Source organism: Lepus europaeus, chromosome 3, assembly GCF_033115175.1.
Source record: "Lepus europaeus isolate LE1 chromosome 3, mLepTim1.pri, whole genome shotgun sequence".
Classification (NCBI taxonomy): Eukaryota; Metazoa; Chordata; class Mammalia; order Lagomorpha; family Leporidae; genus Lepus; species Lepus europaeus.
Window position 1 is genome coordinate 128,983,182 of NC_084829.1, and position 19,515 is coordinate 129,002,696.

Below are 19,515 nucleotides of genomic sequence, written 5' to 3' on the forward strand. Positions count from 1 at the left end.
CTGACAGTGCATCTATCAGGGGGAAAAATCAATGAAAATAAATTAGTGTTCCTTTTATCATCTTTTGCAGGAGGCATAGTGGGGTTTGGGGAGTACATCTATTATTTATAACTGCATTGTACAAGAGCCTTTAAAATAGTGCAGTAGAAGTCAATAGATAAATAAGTTTTTGAAAGCACTGAAGTCCAATAAACACTACGTGTAAATTTAAATATATAAAAATAGGATATTGAATTTCAGCTCTTCATGACTCGTAAGCAAAGCATTATACATTTATATTTAAAATAGATTTTCCAGTTTTAAGAGCATCTACAAATACTACTGTATCAGCTTTCTGAGCAAATATCCCTGTTTGTATCTATATTATTAAGTGAAAAAAAAAATGAAGGGGGATTTTTATATTATTCAAACTTCCAGCAATTTCTATTGGATCAAGGTCTAGGTTTATCAAATAAGATGTTGTAGAAAAAATATTTTAAAGACACTCTATGTAAATAAAAACACAAAAGGAAGAAATCAAAAAAGAGTGGAGAAAAGTGTTGTTTGTAGTCAGGGTACTCAAATTTGTCTTCACCTATGTGTTCTTGCTGAATCTGGTATTTTTTTTCATGTGTATAGTTAAAATGATAGAACTATCTCATATTGAAAGTCATAAATTTTTATTAAAATTTTAAAAACATTCCAGTTTTATAATTACAAATAATTTTAAAAGTAGCTGAATAGATGAAAATAATTAGGCATTGAGCCCTAAATGAACTTCAGGTGTGAAGGCAATTGTATGAACATTTTAACATAAGAAAAAGTATTCTGTACATCCAACTCACAGTTGTTATTCCTTTATAAGTATGTGCAAGAAGCATGTTATTATTGACATGATCTCCCCCAAATTTGTTCTTTTTTTACTGAATTCATCAAGTCAAACAGTCTGCATAAGATTCATGAATTCTTAGGATTCTGTTATCACAAGATATTTTGTTTGAAGAAACAAAACAACTTCCACAAAGAATTGACCTTATCTCAAGTAAAAACTTCTAAGCAACAGGTTGTCCAGCATGAACTTTGTCCTGTCTGTGGGAAAGAAATGTCTCATCTGCCTAGCTCACAAACTAGACACATTGTGTTTGGGGCCCTGATGACCATGCTGGGAATTACTGTGTCCACTCATTGTGCCTTCTTGTCCTCCAGAAACACGAGTGCTTCAAACTGAGGATAAAAACAGAAAATAAAGTTTGTAACTGAATGTTTCCTTTCGTTGCTTTCACCTTGCAGTCCTCCTAACAGGATTTCTTTCTGGATTGCTTTTTGCAGTATTACTACTCGGTCAAGGATATTTCAGTTGGAGGGATGTGCATCTGCTATGGTCATGCCAGGGCTTGTCCACTTGATCCAGCGACAAATGTAGGTATATTTATAGAATGCCTAGGCGAAATGAAGCTCTGAACTGTGAAATGCTTTGTGAGAGGCTTTGCTGACCAGGTTTGCTGCGAATGGCTGTCAGGTCCCCTCTTAGTGCAACACAAAGCTGTGCCAGGGTGAAATAGAGCCGGCGGTTGGGATGATAGACTCTGAAGTCAGCAATCATAGTATCAGAAAACAGATTAGTTTTTTTTTTTTTTTCCAAAAAAGACTCCAAACGGGTCTATCTGTTTTGAAATCTCTCTAGTGATGACAGCTTGCAGTACGATTTAGCCTTCAAGAATGCCTGTCATCAGTCAACCTGGCCATTTCCTTTACAGTGTTTAATCAAAAAAAAAAAAAAAAAAAAAAGCAATGAATGCACACAAAGAAAAATTTGAGTGGATGTAAAATTATAAATGACCATGGAACAAGACGTGGAGGTAGTGACAAGGGTTACAAAAGTAGCGTAGAAGAGAAAATGAAGAGCATTGAAAGTGCCAGCCCAGAAGCTACTGGCGTATTTTTGGATACAGTGTTTCACTGATGACAATGTATTAAGTGAACATACCCTGAAGAGGATGAATGAGCATCTGTTTCCTTTCATAAAAATTATAATTTAAAATAAAATTCTTTACTGTATATGCAAGAACTCGACTGAATAGTAAAACCAGTGAATGTAGACAGGGCCGTGGGTTTTTCTTTTCCTTCAATAAATAGCATGACACTCAAAACTAACCACCTAATGAATAGATTATAGTATTATCTCCTAGGAAGACTCAAATACCCTGGGATAGTTTTTCTGACTCAAGTGGTAGTGTTGATTTCTGCATGATGTGAGTGCATACTTACTGATGGGGCAGTGTTTCTTTTAAAATGTGTTGGCGGGGGGGGGGGGGGGGGGAGGGAGAGTAAGAAATGATGAGAGTATGGGCCCAATCCACTGATTCACGCCCAAATGCTCATACTGCTCAGAAGGCCAATGCCAAGACTTGGAATTCAGTCCAGGTCTCCAACATAAGTAGAAGGGTCTGCATTAGCAGAAGTTGGATTCAGAAGCCAGAGGCAGGCATCAAAGCTAGCCACTCTGATAAGGGATGCAGGCTTAAGTAGTCAGCCAAATGCCTACCTCCATTATATTTCTGTTTGCCCTGTGTTCATAGATTCCTAGGCATAACCTCTATCTTCCTTACCAAGATCAAAAATTGTTAACAGTACTTTGAGAGAAGCCATAAAATAGATATATCTGACCCAAAAATCCTTCAACTCCCAGGCCTCAGAAAAGAGAATTCAGCCCTCAGGTCCACTTCTAATGGGCCTCCCTGATTGCTACCAAACCAAAACCCAGTGATTCCAGAACCAGCCTTTACCTCCCTGTGTTGGTACTTACTAATGTACCTGCTCCATTTCTGGCACTGCTTCCTCCCCAGGCTGACAGTTGGTTTGCATTTAGTGTCTGGACTAGAGGTTTCTTCTCTTCTTCATACTATGCTTTCATCCCAAAGAACGCTAACGTGTGCATTCTCCTACTTTCTGAATAGAAATCCCGCTGTGAGTGTGAGCACAACACGTGTGGTGACAGCTGTGATCAGTGCTGTCCAGGATTCCATCAGAAGCCTTGGAGAGCGGGGACTTTTCTGACGAGAACCGAGTGTGAAGGTAGGTTCTTGAAAAGCCAACGGAATGTGTCCTTTCTGTCCTGGGACTCTGCTAGCGTCAACATGGAATATTTCAGGGAAGCCTAGATTTCTGATTTATGTATTTTATCCAAGGCAAGGCTGGTGAATTCTTTGCCTTGCTTAGTGGCTTGGCATTTTAGGTTTAGTTACTTTATTTTTTAAGAGTGGAAGGGGGTTGTAGGGGGAGGGAAGGAGAGAGTGTAAGAGCGAGAGCGAGAGAGAGAGAGAGAGAGAGAGAAATCTTCCGTCCACTGATTCACTTTCCATATGGCAACAACAACAGCTGGGGCTGGGCCAGGCTGACGCCACCTGGTCTTCCGCATGGATGACAGGGACCCAGGCACTGGAGTCATATTCCACACCCTTACCAGGTGCATTAGCAGGGAGCTGGATCTGAAGCAGAGCAGCTCAGATGCAGATCGCCAGCATGGCAAGCGGCAGCTTAACCCAATGAGTCACAATGCCAGCCTCTTTTTGTTTTGAATTGGGCACATGTTTACCAAATAACTATGAATTCACCATTTTGTGAAGATTATAAGAATCAGGTAAAAGCATGGTGTACATTTGATGTCCTCAGGGTGAACCTGATGCAAATAGCAGAATGGGAGTATAGATTAATAGAAATGTAAATAAATGATAAAAAAAAAAAAAACCAGACTATGTAGAGACAAGGTTTCTACAAATATATATTTATAAAATGGTTTTGAAACATGTGAATAGCTCCAGCTCCTTCTAACTGCTTCCTTTGCAACCCCATGCTCTGTGCTCCTCTCCTAAGAGATAGCCTTTTAATAACCATCATCTAATGAATGGAGAAAAGCAGAGGTGAGAGATTTTACCCATTATAGTCAGTTTATTACCTAAAAAATGTGCTAGGACTCATTAGTTACACTTTTTTTTTTACTTTTTTTTTATTAAACTTTTATTTAATGAATATAAATTTCCAAAGTATAGCTTGTGGGTTACAATGGCTTCCCCCCTCCCATAATTTCCCTCCCGCCCGCAACCCTCCCCTTTCCCGCTCCCTCTCCCCTTCCATTCACATCAAGATTCATTTTCAATTCTCTTTATATACAGAAGATCAGTTTAGTATATATTAGGTAAAGATTTCAACATTTTGTCCCCATAGCAACGTAAAGTGAATAAACTACCATTGGATTACTAATTATAGCATTAAATAGCAATGTACAGCACATTAAAGACAGAGATCCTACATAATTTTTTTTTTCAAATTAATTAATTTTCTATGCCATTTCCATTTTAACACCAGGTTGTTTTTTTTTTTTTCATTTCCAATTCTCTTTATGTACAGAAGATCAATTCGGTATATAATTAGTAAAGACCTCATCAGTTTGTGTCCACACAGAAACACATAGTATAAAAATACTGTTTCAGTACTAGTTATAGCATCACTTGGCTTTAGACGACACATTAGGGACAGATCCCACATGGGGTGTAAGTACACAGTGACTCCTGTTGCTGATTTAACAATTTGACACTCCTGTTCATGGCGTCAGTAATCTCCCTAGGCTCTAGTCATGAGTTGCCAGGGCTATGGAAGCCTTTAGGGTTCGCTGACTTTGATCTTATTCCGATAGGGTCATAGTCAAAGTGGAGGTTTTCTCCTCCCTTCGGAGAAGGGTACCTCCTTCTTTGATGGCCCCGTTCTTTCCACTGGGATCTCACTCACAGAGATCTTTCATTTAGGTCTTTTTTTTTTTTTCCATGATATCTTGGCTTTCCATGCCTGCTATACTCTCATGGGTTTAAGAGTGGTGTTTAGGGCCATAGCTACAAAGGGCACAAGAGATTGAGAACACAAGAGATTAAGTTTGTGACAGTGAACATTTATCTTAATAGTAGGCATTGATATTTTAAATATATGGATTCTCATTAATATCAACAGTAGAAAGCTGTCAGTATTAAAAGTGGCATCAGAACTAATCATGAACATAAGCCATCCTATAGCACTTATTGGAGAGTGACCATCAAGAATAAAAGCCAACATTGAAAAATAGCAAAATGATTATGCAATATGTCAATATTAAACAGCACTCATGTAAGCCTTAATATTATCACTTTGAAGGCATTCCCACTGTCTCGTTTTTCAGAAGGAAAATGCCTAAGAGGTGTACAGGATGCCCTTCGGTAGCTTATCGCCAACTGGGACAGGCGAGGAACATGTCCTCCTGGAAATTTCCTCAGGCCAAGTACAGACCTCAGACCGGATTTCTGACACACTGTACATTCAAATGAACATCAAGCCAGTTCAGCTGGATTCCAATATTAAAACGTTGTTTTTATTTTTAAAAATGCCATATTTATTTTATTTGAAGGAGTTAGAGGGAAAAACAAAGAGCACAAGACCATCCATCCATTGGTTCAGTCCCCAAATGGCCCTAATGACCAGGACTGAGCCAGACCAAAGCCAAGAGCCAGAAGCTTCATCCATGTCTGCTATGTGGGTGCAGAGGCCCAAGCAGTTGGGCCATGCTCTGATCATGTTCTTTGCCGGGCCAGTAGCAGGTAGCTAGATCAGAAGTGGAGCAGACAGGCCGGCACCGCGGCTCACTAGGATAATCCTCCTCCTTCAGCACTGGTACTCCGGGTTCTAGTCCTGGTTGGGGCACCGGTTCTGTCTTGGTTGCTCCTCTTCCAGTCCAGCTCTCAGTGTCTGTGGTCTGGGAAGGCAGTGGAGGATGGCCCAAGTGCTTGGGCCCGCATCTGCATGGGAGACCAGGAGGAAGCACCTGGCTTCTGGCTTCAGATCTGCGCAGCACGCCGGCTGTAGCAGCCATTTAATGGGGTGAACCAATGGAAGGAAGACCTTTCTCTCTGTCTGTCTCTCTCACTGTCTAACTCTGCCTGTCAAAAAAAAAAAAAAAAAAGAAGTGGAGCAGACAGGACACCAACCAGTGCCTATATGAAATGCCACCATCATGGGCAGAAGCTTAATACTCTACACCACAACACCAGACCCTCAGATATTAACCTTTTAGAGAATCTTTCCTAAGCACATTTTATTTCAGTTCATGAAATTTATATGGGCTCTAAAACAGGCTTGATGTATATATGTTAAACCAATGGCAACCCTATATATTCATTGATAAGCAAAGTAATATAACATATTTATTATGAGACATAATAGGTCTTTAAAGCTATTTCATTACAATATACTTTATTCATAAAATATGGCCAATATGAACAACCACAGAATATACATTTTAGTTTAAGATGTGGTACCTGCTGGCTGTGTCTTCAGGGCTTTCATTTTCTGCACATGTGTTGTTTGCTGTTTGGTTTGTGATGACCTGCTTGGAAAGACACTGAGAGATCTCCCTCCAAACTGGAGGTCATTATGCTAAGTGAAATAAACTAGATCCAGAAACAGAAATATCACGTCTCTTCTTTGTGGAAGTTAGTTTATATATCGATATAAATCATTATTAGGACCTGTCTGGAGGCAAGGGCCATCTCTGGATTAAGACCCACCACTGCTGGGACCACCAGGGACCCAGCATTTGTTTGCTACAACTACTCCCAGCTCCATTCTAGCTAATCCTTCATATTCTTCACAGCTTCTCCTAAAGGGAGAAACATTTATTCCAAAGCGCGATTTGGAATGGCATGCCACCTAAGGATATTTGCCCTCAAATTTCTTTAAACTTTAGTTAAAACACTTTTGCTTGTGGAAAATCAGCAATCACAAGTGGGAACAACATTTAAAGGTGTTTCGTCATGCAGTTATAATTACATACTGTTAAGTGGGGATGCAAAATCTTTTAGCACTGTTCACTTGAAAATCTGTGTTTGAACATAAAACAAAAGAGAGCTCTACCTGTTAGCAACAGAAGTATACATGGCAAAGCTTTCTACCTACAACTATATGTACTCTACTGTGATCATGAAGCAAGCTTTTCTTTCTTTATAGGTAAGGGGGCAGGTTATATTCAAAAATTGAAAAAATGAACATTTAAGGGACTCAAATTTAAAATTGGATCTTAGCTGTGAAGCCTTAAGCATTGTGATTTTGGTAAGGCATGCATTCCTAAAAGCTTAGATGAAAAAATTTCTAAGTTGAATCATATTCTGATCACCTTAATATTCAGAAAAATCCTTTAGTGACATAACAAATCCTTCTATAAAGTGGATAATCTCCTTCTAATTCATTTGAGTTTAATTTGGATTTTCATCAGCATGGCTTATTTAAGGCAAGATGTACCTCTGAAGAGCAAAGAACATTCATTCTACTTCCTGAGCCTTTCTGTAAAGAACAGTTTTACGCCATTGTCTTAGAAATTCTGTGAAACAACACGTTGCTCATGATGGAACAAAAGATGATTCTTTGTGAGCAGGTGCTATCCTGTCCTGTGAGGGCACAGCTGCTTGTCTGCATCAGCATTGTAGGCAGAGGGTTCTGGCGGCAAGGAGCATCAGAAGGACCGATGCTCGGGCATCCATGTTTTGCATTAGGTTATACTTATAGCTACCTCTGGCAACACTAACTCTGAATAGTATAGAAAAAGTTGGCATTACTGTATATTTACTTCCAGTTGTACTGGCAGCAAAAATCTTTGTTGTTTCTTGCATGTATTCCTACAATGTGGTTTTTAAAAAATTTGGTTATTGCCCTAAAGATGCAAAACTGTTTATATTCCCAAGTAATGTGTGTGTGTGTATGTGTCTTACTATGTATTTCCCAGAATAAAGTTTGAAATATGTTTCCTAGAGTAAAGTTGGAAACTCTCCATTAGTATAACAAAAGTACTATATTCTAAGGACAAATCGAGAAGATGGGGGGAGGTATCTGCAACAACCATGACAAGGCGATGGTACCCTTACTATATTAGGAGATTTCACATGTCAGTAAGCAAAATTCAGTAACCTTGTTTAAAAAAGAGATCAGAGCAGTTATTCTGAGGAAAGAAGTGACTTTTTTTTTTTTTTTTTTGGACAGGCAGAGTGGACAGTAGAGGGAGACAGAGAGAAAGGTCTTCCTTTTTGCCATTGGTTCACCCTCCAATGGCCGCCAGGGTAGGCGCGCTGCGGCCAGCGTACCGCGCTGATCCGATGGCAGGAGCCAGGTGCTTCTCCTGGTCTCCCATGCGGGTGCAGGGCCCAAGCACTTGGGCCATCCTCCAGTGCACTCCCTGGCCACAGCAGAGAGCTGGCCTGGAAGAGGGGCAACCGGGACAGAATCGGTGCCCCAACCGGGACTAGAACCCGATGTGCCAGTGCCGCAAGGCGGAGGATTAGCCTACTGAGCCGCGGTGCTGGCCTAGAAGTGACTTCTAACCCTATGGAAAGATGATCATGATTAAGGAAGTATCAGTAGAAACAATGGCATTGTTATTTTTTCATATATCAAAGCATTCATTCATCCATTCAACAAAAACATGAATGCTTACTAATCCCAGTATGGTATTAAAGGAGTTGAAAATACAAAATGTTGCTGAGACTCTGGGGAACTAGTTTATAGTGTCTATTGAAAGGAGAGTGATTGACACAGCATTTGTGGAGGGGAACTTTTCAAATTATTAAAACTTAAGTTTTTCCATGTCCTTTGAGTATCAGCCTATAGATGTACTCATGTAGGTGTACCTGTCATATTATCATGATTATTATCATTATACAATAGCTGTTATGATTTATTTATTGGAGCTGGATACTTAGTATTCTGCTAAGTGTTTCTACATTCTCAAAATAGCTATAAGAGACAAGTGCTAAAATGACACTAAGACTTGGATTTTCTCCTCAAAGTCATTCAACTGATAAATAGAAAGCAGTGCACCAGCAGAGCCCCCATGCTCCCGCTCCTGGTTGACCTCCCAGCAAGTGTGCAGTGTTATTTGTAAAGGGGAAACCTGGAAGCAATGTAAATGTCCATTAATGGGGACCTGACAAATACCTCCTTTCATGTCGTACCCTGTGTAGCCCTAGGGATTAGATATGTTAATAAGGAGAGAGCACCACAATTTACTGTTCATAAAATGACACAGTTCAGAACAGCATATAAGTCCCCCACCCCGCCTCACTTTGCAGAATGAAAGAAAACATAGATGGAGCTATGTGCGATAAGGAGACTCTACATAAATATCTTCTTCTGATTCCCATTATAAAATAAATTATAAATTCATCAATTCATCAATTTCAAAGCCTTACCCAGTCCTTTCTGGGGAAAGTGATTTTCACTTCTTTGAATTTGGATAATGTAACATGAGAAACACAAACGGCATGAAAAGGAGGAAAACTTGATTGGGAACTTATTTATAAGGTGGTATGTTAATGATTTTATATGCATTATGTCACTTGATGCTTTTAAGTGTCCCTAACTGGTAATTACTATTGACTATCCATGTTTTATATGGAAACTGAGTTTAGTAAAGTTAATAAGCTCCTCACATTACAAGACTACAAATTAGTGGAGAAAACATTTCTTGGTGAAGAATAGCATTATGTTAGCTACTAAACAAACCAGCTCTTGTTTTGTCCTGATTATTTGGCACCTTTCTTATATCTTACTCTGCTCACCAGGTAGAAGGTGGCAGAGGTTATGTATTCAGATTTTGGAGCCTGACTTAGAGTTGGGTGTCCAGGACTAATTAGGTCACCTTTTACCTTACTTTTCATTCCCTTGTGCCCAAGATTCTAATATTATAAAAAGAGGTCAGCAATAATATCAGATTCATAAAGGTATTTTGATGATTAAATTCAGTAATTATATCTCAGTAGATGCAGAGAAAGCATTTGATAAAATATAACATCCTTTCATGATGAGAACTTTAAGCAAATTGGATACAGAAAAACTTTTCTCAACACAATCAAAGCAATTTATGACAAAACCATGGCCAGCATCCTATTGAACGGGGAAAAGTTGGAAGCATTCCCACTAAGATGGGGAACCAGAGAGGGATGCCCACTCTTACCAATGGTATTCAATATAATACTGGAAGTTTCAGCCAGAGCCATTAGGCAAGAAAAAAATCAAAAGGATACAAATTGGGAAGGAGGAAGTCAAACTATCCCTATTTGCAGATGACGTGATTCTATATATAGGGGATCCAAAAGTCTCCACTAAGAGACTTGGAACTCATAAAATATGAGTTTGATAAAGTCACAGGATATAAAATTAACACACAAAAATCAATACCCTTTATATACACAGACAGTGCCATGGCTGAGAGCTTCTAAGATCAATCCCATTTATAATAGCTATCAAAAAAATACCTTGGAATAAATCCAACCAACAGCATCAAAGATCTCTATGATGAGAATTATAAAACATTAAAGAAAGAAATAGAAGAAGACGTTAAAAAATAGAACAATCTTCTATGTTCTTGGATTGGAAAAACCAATATTATCAAATTGTCCTTATCATTGAAAGCACTTCACAGATTCAGTGTAATTCCAATCAAAATACCAAGGACATTATCTCTGATATAGGAAAAACAATGCTGAAATTCTTACGGAAACACAGGAGACTCCATGTAGCTAAAGCAATATTATACAACAAAAACAAAGCCAGAGGCATCACAATACCAGATTTCAAGGCATATTACACAGAAGTTATAATCAAAACAGCCTGGTACTGATACATAAATAGATGTGTGGACCAATGGAATAGAATAGAAATGCCAGAAATCAGCCCCACATCTATAACCAATTTATCTTTGACAAAAGAGCCAAAACCAATCCCTAGAGCAAAAACAGCACAAAATGGCGCTAGGAAAACTGGATCTCCACGTGCAGAAGTATCAAGTAAGACCCCTACCTTATACCTACATGATAATCCTCTCAAAATGGATAAAAGACCTACAAATCTACAACTCAATACCATCCAATTAATAGTGAACACTGGGGAAACCCTATAAGACATTGGCACAGGCAAAGAGTTCTTAGAGAAGACCCCAAAGACACAGGCAATCAAAGCCAAAATGGACATATGGGATTACCTCAAATTGAGAAGCTTCTGCACTGCACTCAGAAAAGTGAAGAGGCAACCCACAGAATGGCAGAAACTATTTGCAAGCTATGCAACTTAGTAATATATAAAGAGCTCGTGAAACTCAACAACAACAAAACAACCCAGTTAAGAAATGGGCAAAGTATTTAAATATGCGTTTTTCAAAAGGGAAAATCTAAATGGCCAACAGACAAATGAAAAAATTCTCAGGATCACTAGCCATCACAGGAATGTAAATCATAATCACAATGAGATTTCACCTAACCCTGTTAGAATGGCTCTCATACAGAAATCAACAAACAATAAATGCTGGCAAGGAAGTGGGGGAAAAGGTACCCTAATCCACTGTTGGTGGGAATGTAAACTTGCACAGCCACTATAGATGGTATGGAGCTACCTCAGAAATCTGAATATAGATCTACCACATGATCCAGACATCCCACTCCTGGGAATTTACCCAAGGGAAATGAAATCAGCATATGAGAGTTATTTATACCCCATGTTTATTGCAGCTCAGTTCACAATAGCTAGGATATGGAATCAACCCAATATCTATCAACTGAAGATTAGATAAAGAAATTATGGCATATGTACACCATGGACTACTACATGGACTACTACTGGGGTAGAAAAAAAACTGAAATCTTCTCATTTGCAACAAAATGGATACAATTGGAAAACAGTATACTTAGTGAAATAATCCAGTCCCAAAATGACAAACAACATATGTTCTCCCTGATCTGTGGTAACTAATAGAGCACCTAAAAGATAAATTACAGAAGTGAAATTGACACTTTGAGATGCAATGACTTTGAACAGCCATTGTCTTGACTGCTGAGAAACAGTTTTTTTTTTTTTCATAATTTTTGTTGAACTTCTTACTTAGTATAGGGTTAGTCTTATGTGTATGAAGTTCATTGAAAATAGATCTTAGTAAGATTAGAATGGGAATAGGAGAGGAAGGAGGAGGAAGGATGGGAGTGTGGGTGCTGGGAAGAATCACTATGTTCCTGAATTTGTATTTATGAAATTCATGAAGTATCTATACTTTAAATAAAAGGTTTCTGGGGAAAAAAATCAATAGTCATAAATTAACACTTAGAACAGAGTCTGGCATAGGAAAACCAATCTAAGTTTTAATTGATGTTATTAGTAAAAGAACTTACATGCTACATGTTCTTTTTAAACCATTGGCATTTAGACTGAGATTTGCATATGGTAATTACTACTGATTCCTAGTTGTTAATCATACAGTGTTATAATGCAATAGCATAATAAAATATGTATAGTATATAATAATTTAGTGCAAATAAAGGATATCTTAATATTAAAATATAGGCTGGACCCTATAAAATTGCATCTTTGTATATCCAAATGAGTTAAACATTAGGAATTTCATATGATTTAGCTTAATTTATATATTTTAATTCTTCCAAGTGTTATATACATGTGTGAATCTTTAATCCATCCAATATGTACAGATACTTTTTTGATAACTTTGTGTATGTGTACACATAACAACATATTTATTCTTTTTTTACTTATGTGTATTTGAAAGAATGAGACAGATCTCCCTAGTGAACCACTAGTTCACACCCTCAAAACCCTGAAACAGAACCAAGGTAAATCTGGGGACCAGGAACTCAACCTGGGCCTTGCTTATGGATGACAGGTAGCAAATCACCTGAGCCATTACCTGCTTTTTTCCCTTCCCAGCATTTGCAGCACCAGGAACCTGGAACTGGGATTAGGGCTAGGAACCAAGCCCATGGTACCTGGGCATCTCAATGTCATCTTAACCCTGTGCCAAACCCTGACCCAGGAAAATCACTTTAAGTGCATCTGAGACCTGAAACTAATGATTGCTAATTATTATTCCCTAAACATAGCGTGCAATTGCCATGGAAAAGCTGAGGAATGCTATTATGATGAAGAAGTTGCCAGAAGAAACCTGAGTTTAAATATACATGGAAAGTACATCGGAGGGGGTGTGTGCATTAATTGTACCCAGAACACTGCTGGTATAAATTGTGAAACCTGTGTTGACGGCTTCTTCAGACCCAAAGGGGTAAAGTATGCCTTTTCTTTCATTAAGTGTTATTTTTACTTTTTTGTACAAAAATGGATCATACATCAATGTAATTTTGATAGCTCCTTGAAAAGTTTGGACTTCAAAAAGGGTCTAGGAATGTTGCATATTGATTAATAGAAATCTTTGAGGATATAAAAATATTTCCTTTACTCCAGAAAGCTCTGTTGGCCGGCGCCACAGCTCACTTGGCTAATCCTCCGCCTGCAGTGCCAGTACCCTGGGTTCTAGTCCTGGTTGGGGCACCGGATTCTGTCCCAGTTGCTCCTCTTCCAGTCCAGCTCTCTGCTGTGACCTGGGAAGGCAGTGGAGGATGGCCCAAGTGCTTGGGCCCTGTACCCGCATGGGAGACCAGGAGGAAGCACCTGGCTCCTGGCTTTGGATCAGCACAGCGCGGTGGCTGTAGCAGCCATTTGTGCGGTGAACCAACAGAAAAGGAAGACCTTTCTCTCTCTCTCTCTCTCTCTCTCTCTGTCTAACTCTGCCTGTCCAAAAAAAAAAAGAACGCTCTGTTGTGCCACATTCCATTCAGTCCCCATCCCAGGTAAACTGTATTCTCATTTTTAAAGTATAATTTTGCATTTTGGGAAACCTCATAAAAATGTAAGTAAGCAATACAGAGTAGTTTGTGTCTTCACATAACATCTTAAGATTTATCCATGTTGTGTGCATCAGGGTTTGTTTTAAACTGATTGGAAGAAGTCCTCAAAATGAACATATAAAAAAAGTTAATGCATTCTCCTGTTGACAGATATTTGGGTCATTTCTAGTTTTGGCTACTTCCTACAAACAATTTTATAAAAGTCTTTTTGTGGTCATTTAAAAAAAAAAGAATAAATACCTAGAATGATTCACAAATAGATACGTGTCAACATTTGACATGATAGGTAACTGATAACATTTGACTAATTAGCAGTAACTCTTACATAGTCCCTAGTTCCATTTCATCTCTAGTATTTGATACTATCTTTTAGAATTGTATTCTAATGAGTGAGAAATGGTGTATCATGATGGATTTAATTCGCAGTTCAAGTGCTTGTTGTACCCTCTGAAATCTTCTCTTGTAAAGTGTCTGAGTCAAAATGTAAGTCTTGTTTTATTTTATAAACTTCATCTTTTTAATTTTTAGAGCTATGGACAATCTCAAGTAAATATTTTTGTGTGTATGTGGGGTGAAATATTGATGTTACCAGAGCCTTTTGTTGAGAATTTTTTGTTCCTATAAAGTGAACAGTTTCTGGAGCCTCTGGTTCCTGGATGTATTTGTCCATCCTTGTGCTAATGCTACACCAACCTGATTTGGTTTTCTTAAATCTAGAATTCAGGTAATATAAGTGGCGCAACTTTATACTTCCTTTGGAAGACTGTTTTGCCTATAAAAGTTTCTTTGCATTTCTATATAATTTTAGAATCCTGTTGTTTGGAATCTATGTACAAATACAGAGGTAACTGATAGCATCATAATGTGTCATTTAAACAATAAACAAACTTCTCTACTTGTATGTTCTTTAATTACTAATAGCAATGTTTCCAGTGTAGACATCTGGCTTGTTTTCATTAAATTTAATCTCAGGCAATTGATATTATTGTAAAACATTGCTTTCTAAAAATACCTTTCCAGTTTTTGGAAGCTATTAATTTTGAATATTTATGCTCTTAATCCATTTAAATTTCATGTATTTGTTCTTCTAGGTTTAAACTAGATTCTTTAGATGTATACACATAAATAATTATGTTGCTTAAATATAAACTGAGACTTTGTCCATTGCAATATTTGTGCCAATATTAAGTGAAACTGGTGAAAGCTGACATTTTTACTTCATTCTCAATCTCAGAGGCAAGCATAGTATTTCACCATGGAGTGTGATGGAAGCTGTAGTTTTCTTTTATGGAAGGTCTTTGTCAGATTCAGCAAGTTTCCTACTATTGCTAGGTTGCTGAGAGTTTTTATAACAAAGGATTATTGAATTTGGTCAAATGCTTTTCTAAATCCACCAAAGTAGACATAAAGATTTGCTCCTTTATTCTGTTAATGGGGTCAGTTTGCCCTGATAAATTACTTTTAAAATTAAACCAGCTTTGCATTTGTGGTTTAAACTTCACTTGCATATAAAAACATGATCACTTTTTATTGGATGATTTCATTTCCTTAAAAGTGTTTGCATCTTCTCATAAGGGATATTAGTTTGTATTTTTTATATTTATCAGAATTTTGTGTTGGAGTATATTGATCTCAAAAATGAGTTATGAAATGTTTCCCACTCCTCTGTTTTCTAACATAATTTGCAAATAATTAGAATTAATTCTTTTAAAAATGTTTGATGCATAGAATTCTCCTGTGGTCTATATATGGTCTATATAGGCCTCTAGTTTTCCTTGTGAAAAAAAAAAAAAAAAACAACTTTGTTACTATTTTGAGTTTTTAATAGATATAGGGCTAGATAAATTATATTTTTTTCATGAGTCAATTCTGATACATTATAATTGTCAGAATTTAATTTTATCTAGTCAAATTATATCCATTAAATATTGAAAAATAAATCCTTATTCTTTTGATTTTATTTTAAAAATGTTAATATTAAAATTGAAAGACATGCATATAGACAGACAAACAGAGCTCGTATCCACTTGTTTACTACCCAAATGCCCTCAACAGCTGAGGCTGGGCCAGGCCAAAGCAGGAACGAGATAGTATCCTGGGTCTCCCACGTTGTTGCAGGAACTCATTTACTTGAGCCATCACTACTGCCTCCTAGGGTCCACATTAGCTGGAAGTTGAAGTCACGAGCCAGACCCAGGAATTGAACACAGGCACTTGATTTGGGTCAGAGTATAAACCACGTAGTTTTAACCACAAAGCTAAACACTTGCTCCTATTTATTATACTTTTAACACTGATAGCAAGGGTAAGGAATTTTTTTTTCTGCCAAGAACCGTCTGGATATTTGTAAAGTTATTTGCAGGCCATGTAAAATTATCAGCTTAAAAATTAGCCTGCTATAGATTTATTGAATTTCAAATCCCGCCTGCTGTTGCCTTGTTGCCAGCCAGATGATTTTGTGGCCTTATATGGCCCTAGGGCTAGATGTTGCCTCCCCCACCCAGCCTGTAGTATCTGTATTGATATCACCTGTAGAATTCATAAAATTGTTTATTTTTTTCCTTTTTATTGATCACATACAGTTGGAATTGAATTTTTTTCATTTTTCAAAAGCCTTTGCCTTTCTGTGTCTGTTGTTTTACATTTTTATTATGTTACATCTTTGATCTGTTTTCCTTTTGAATTTCTTTTGTTACCCATCATTTTTGAAACTGTATTATAACTCTTTCTCCTTTAATAACATAAGCATTTAAGTATAAATTTTATTCTAGGAAGTCCTTTAACTGCTTCCCATACATTGAGAAATACTTTATCCTTTACTTAAACAATTTCTATTTTCTCTTAAGAATACTTTGTCATTTGATTTTCAGATTTGGGCTTCATTGAGTATCATGTTTTCAGTAAGTTCCACAGTGAATGTCTTACGGTCTGAGAACATACTAAAATGACAGCGATCTTTACAAGTTTATGAGACTGATTTTAAAGCTCAGGGCATGTTTTCACTTGGTAAACCAACATGTGCTCTAGAGAAGATCTTTCCTGAGTTGTTAATTGATATAAATATGAGTTGCTACAGTCTATTATTGTGCATTAGCGTTACTGAACATGCTGTGTCCTTAGATTGTGATGTTGCCAAATAACCAGCATCAAGCCTGAGCCACTCAGAGGAAAGCTTTTATTTACTTGGGACAAGTAAAAGAAGACAGTGGGGGAAAAAAAAAAAAAAACAATTTCTGGAAAGAAACTGCCTCCCTGAGAAGCAGTTTGCTAGGACTTTGTCACAAGGGTTAGGAGAGCATCCAAGATACAGAAAAGGGGCAGGAGGTGGTGCCTCCAGCTCCTACAATGTAATCTGCATACATCAGTCTCACACTGTGTGGTCAACATTTGCTGGCAGTCTCCTCTGGTGCTGAGAATTTGGCATTATAATGACGAAAGTTCAGCTTAGGTCGTGAAGATCTGACTCAGGCTGGTTTCTGGCAGTTGTAGCCATTCCTAATCTCTGGTGGTCCCACTGCCTCTGAGTATAAAGTTCCACAATATGCTTTTCTGGACATTCTGGGAAAGACATGCACCAGTGCTTACAGCTGTTTCAGATGCGCTGCCTCTATTCTGGTGCTCCCTTTAGGACTAAATCCTGCACTCTTGGTTATAATTCCTCCCATTTGTGTTGTCAATATTTCTTCATGTACCTTGAAGCACTGGTTTTAGGTGCATATACATTTAGAGGTTTTAGCGTCTTTATATTTTTATATGGTTAAACATTATTAGTTACAAGAGTGACAGGGAGAGAAAGATCTTCCATTAACTGGTTCTCTCCCAAATTGCCTGCAACAGCTAGGGCTGGGACAGGCCAAAGCTAAGAACCCAATTTTCATCTATGTCTCCAAAGCATGTGTGAAGAACTGAAATACTGAAATACATCATCTACTGCCTCCCAGACAGATTATAAAGAAGCTGGATTGGAATTGTGGAGTAACCGGGACATGAATCAGGCACTTAGATATGGGATGTAGGCATCCCACATGGTGGCTTAGCCCGCTGCAGCACAGTCCATTTTTGTATCTCTATTCTGACATATGAATAATTATGAAGATCTCTGAATCTCAGATAAATCTCTTTGTCATAAACCTACTTTATATTCCATTAATAGGGCTATTCCAGCTATTTTATTCTTATACTACATGGCATATTCCTCTGAATTTTTAGTTTCAATTTTTCTGTTCATTTAGAAGCATGTCTTATGCAAAGTAAAAGGAGTATTGCTTCTTTATGCTGACAGTGTCTTTTTACATGTGGGTTTAATATCTAAAAGGTCACTGCCTATGCCAATGACTTGCAGTATTTCCCCTATGTTTTCCTCTCATAGTTTCAGGTCTTATATTTAAATCCTCAATTGATTTTGAGTTGGTTTTTGTATAAGGATGTATGGTAGGGGACCTTGTTTCAAACTTCGGTTTATGAAAATTCAGTTTTCCCAACACGATTTGCTGAAGAGGCTGTCCTTTTCCAGGGAATGTTTTTAGCAGTTTTTCAAAGATAAATTTGTTCTGGATGCATGCATTTATTTCCTGGATTTCTATTTTGTTCCATCGATCCATGTATCTGTTATTATAGCAGTACCGTGCCATTGTGGTGACAACAGTCCTTTAGTACATCCTGTGATGTAGTATTGTGATGCCTCTAGCTTTTGTTTCTGTTGTTTAACATTGCTTTGGGCACTCAGGATATTTTGTTTTTCCATATGAATATTAGGATTTTTTTCTAATTTTGTGAAGAATTTCATTATTTTTTTATAATATGCCTACAGGGGGGCTACAGTGGTGTTTTATTGTTTGCTTTTTGTTTGCTGGCTTAGTAATGGCTCTGGATAGACAGTACATTCTCCAAGTCCACTTAAATTGCCACTCATATGTCAAGCTCCAATTTAAATGTCACCTTTTCTGTGAGACATTGCTTGACTTCATTATGTTGTTTTATGACTTTCTCTTCTTTTGCCCTGTAACACTCTGTTTGTGTGTCTTTTATCATTTAGCATCTTCTTTTTGATAAATGTCTTTCAAAACTGTTATACCTGTAAGCCCAAGACAGAGACTATGTTTTACCTGTCTGTACTATGCCGAGTTCTTTCTTAATCAAATTATTTTGAGATTCATATGTGAACTTGTTTGATTTCCAATAAGATACACAAATACATCTAGTTTTAACACTTAAATGTTAATAAACCAGTTTCCATTTATAAGTTAAACCTACATCTATGCATTTATGAAAGCTATGTTTTGTAGGGTTGTGTGTGTGTGCGTATATATATATATTTATATTTATATGTGTACATATTCCATAATCTCTTATTTCTTGGGTAAATACTTTAGTTTTTCTTTCATGTTCAGTCTGGAAAATGAATGAATTGTATATATAGTAAATTAGAACAGTCTATCATTGTTTAATGTATTCTAACAGTAGCAACTCTTGGTTATAGGCTGAAGGCACAGACCCAGTAAGTGACCACATTAGGTTGTGAGCTCAAGTTTGTCTAATAAAGGAGTCCATATAATTACTTCCCAGGGTATCCTGACTCTCAGAAAATCAAATTTTCTTTTAAATATGCTATAATTTATGTTTGCAAATACCACATACAGATATATTTAATAAATCATACCATGGTCAAGTGAAAACTTTCCTGGAACATTTTGGAGGGATTCTTTTTTTCATTGCTAATTTCAAACTACATGGTAAAAGAAGAAATAAACTTCATTGTAAAGCAAACTACAAGAAGAAAGCAGTCCGG

General features: G+C 37.3%; 1 protein-coding gene across 1 annotated transcript in view; it reads left to right on the forward strand.

Annotated features, from left to right (window-relative positions):
* LAMA2 (laminin subunit alpha 2) overlaps window positions 1–19,515 on the forward strand; it is a 698,138-nt gene that overhangs the window by 278,612 nt on the left and 400,011 nt on the right. The window contains exons 6-8 of the mRNA XM_062187263.1: window positions 1,309–1,398; window positions 2,937–3,054; window positions 12,927–13,105. Coding sequence (XP_062043247.1) covers window positions 1,309–1,398; window positions 2,937–3,054; window positions 12,927–13,105 — 387 coding nt within the window. The remainder of the gene's footprint in view (window positions 1–1,308; window positions 1,399–2,936; window positions 3,055–12,926; window positions 13,106–19,515) is intronic.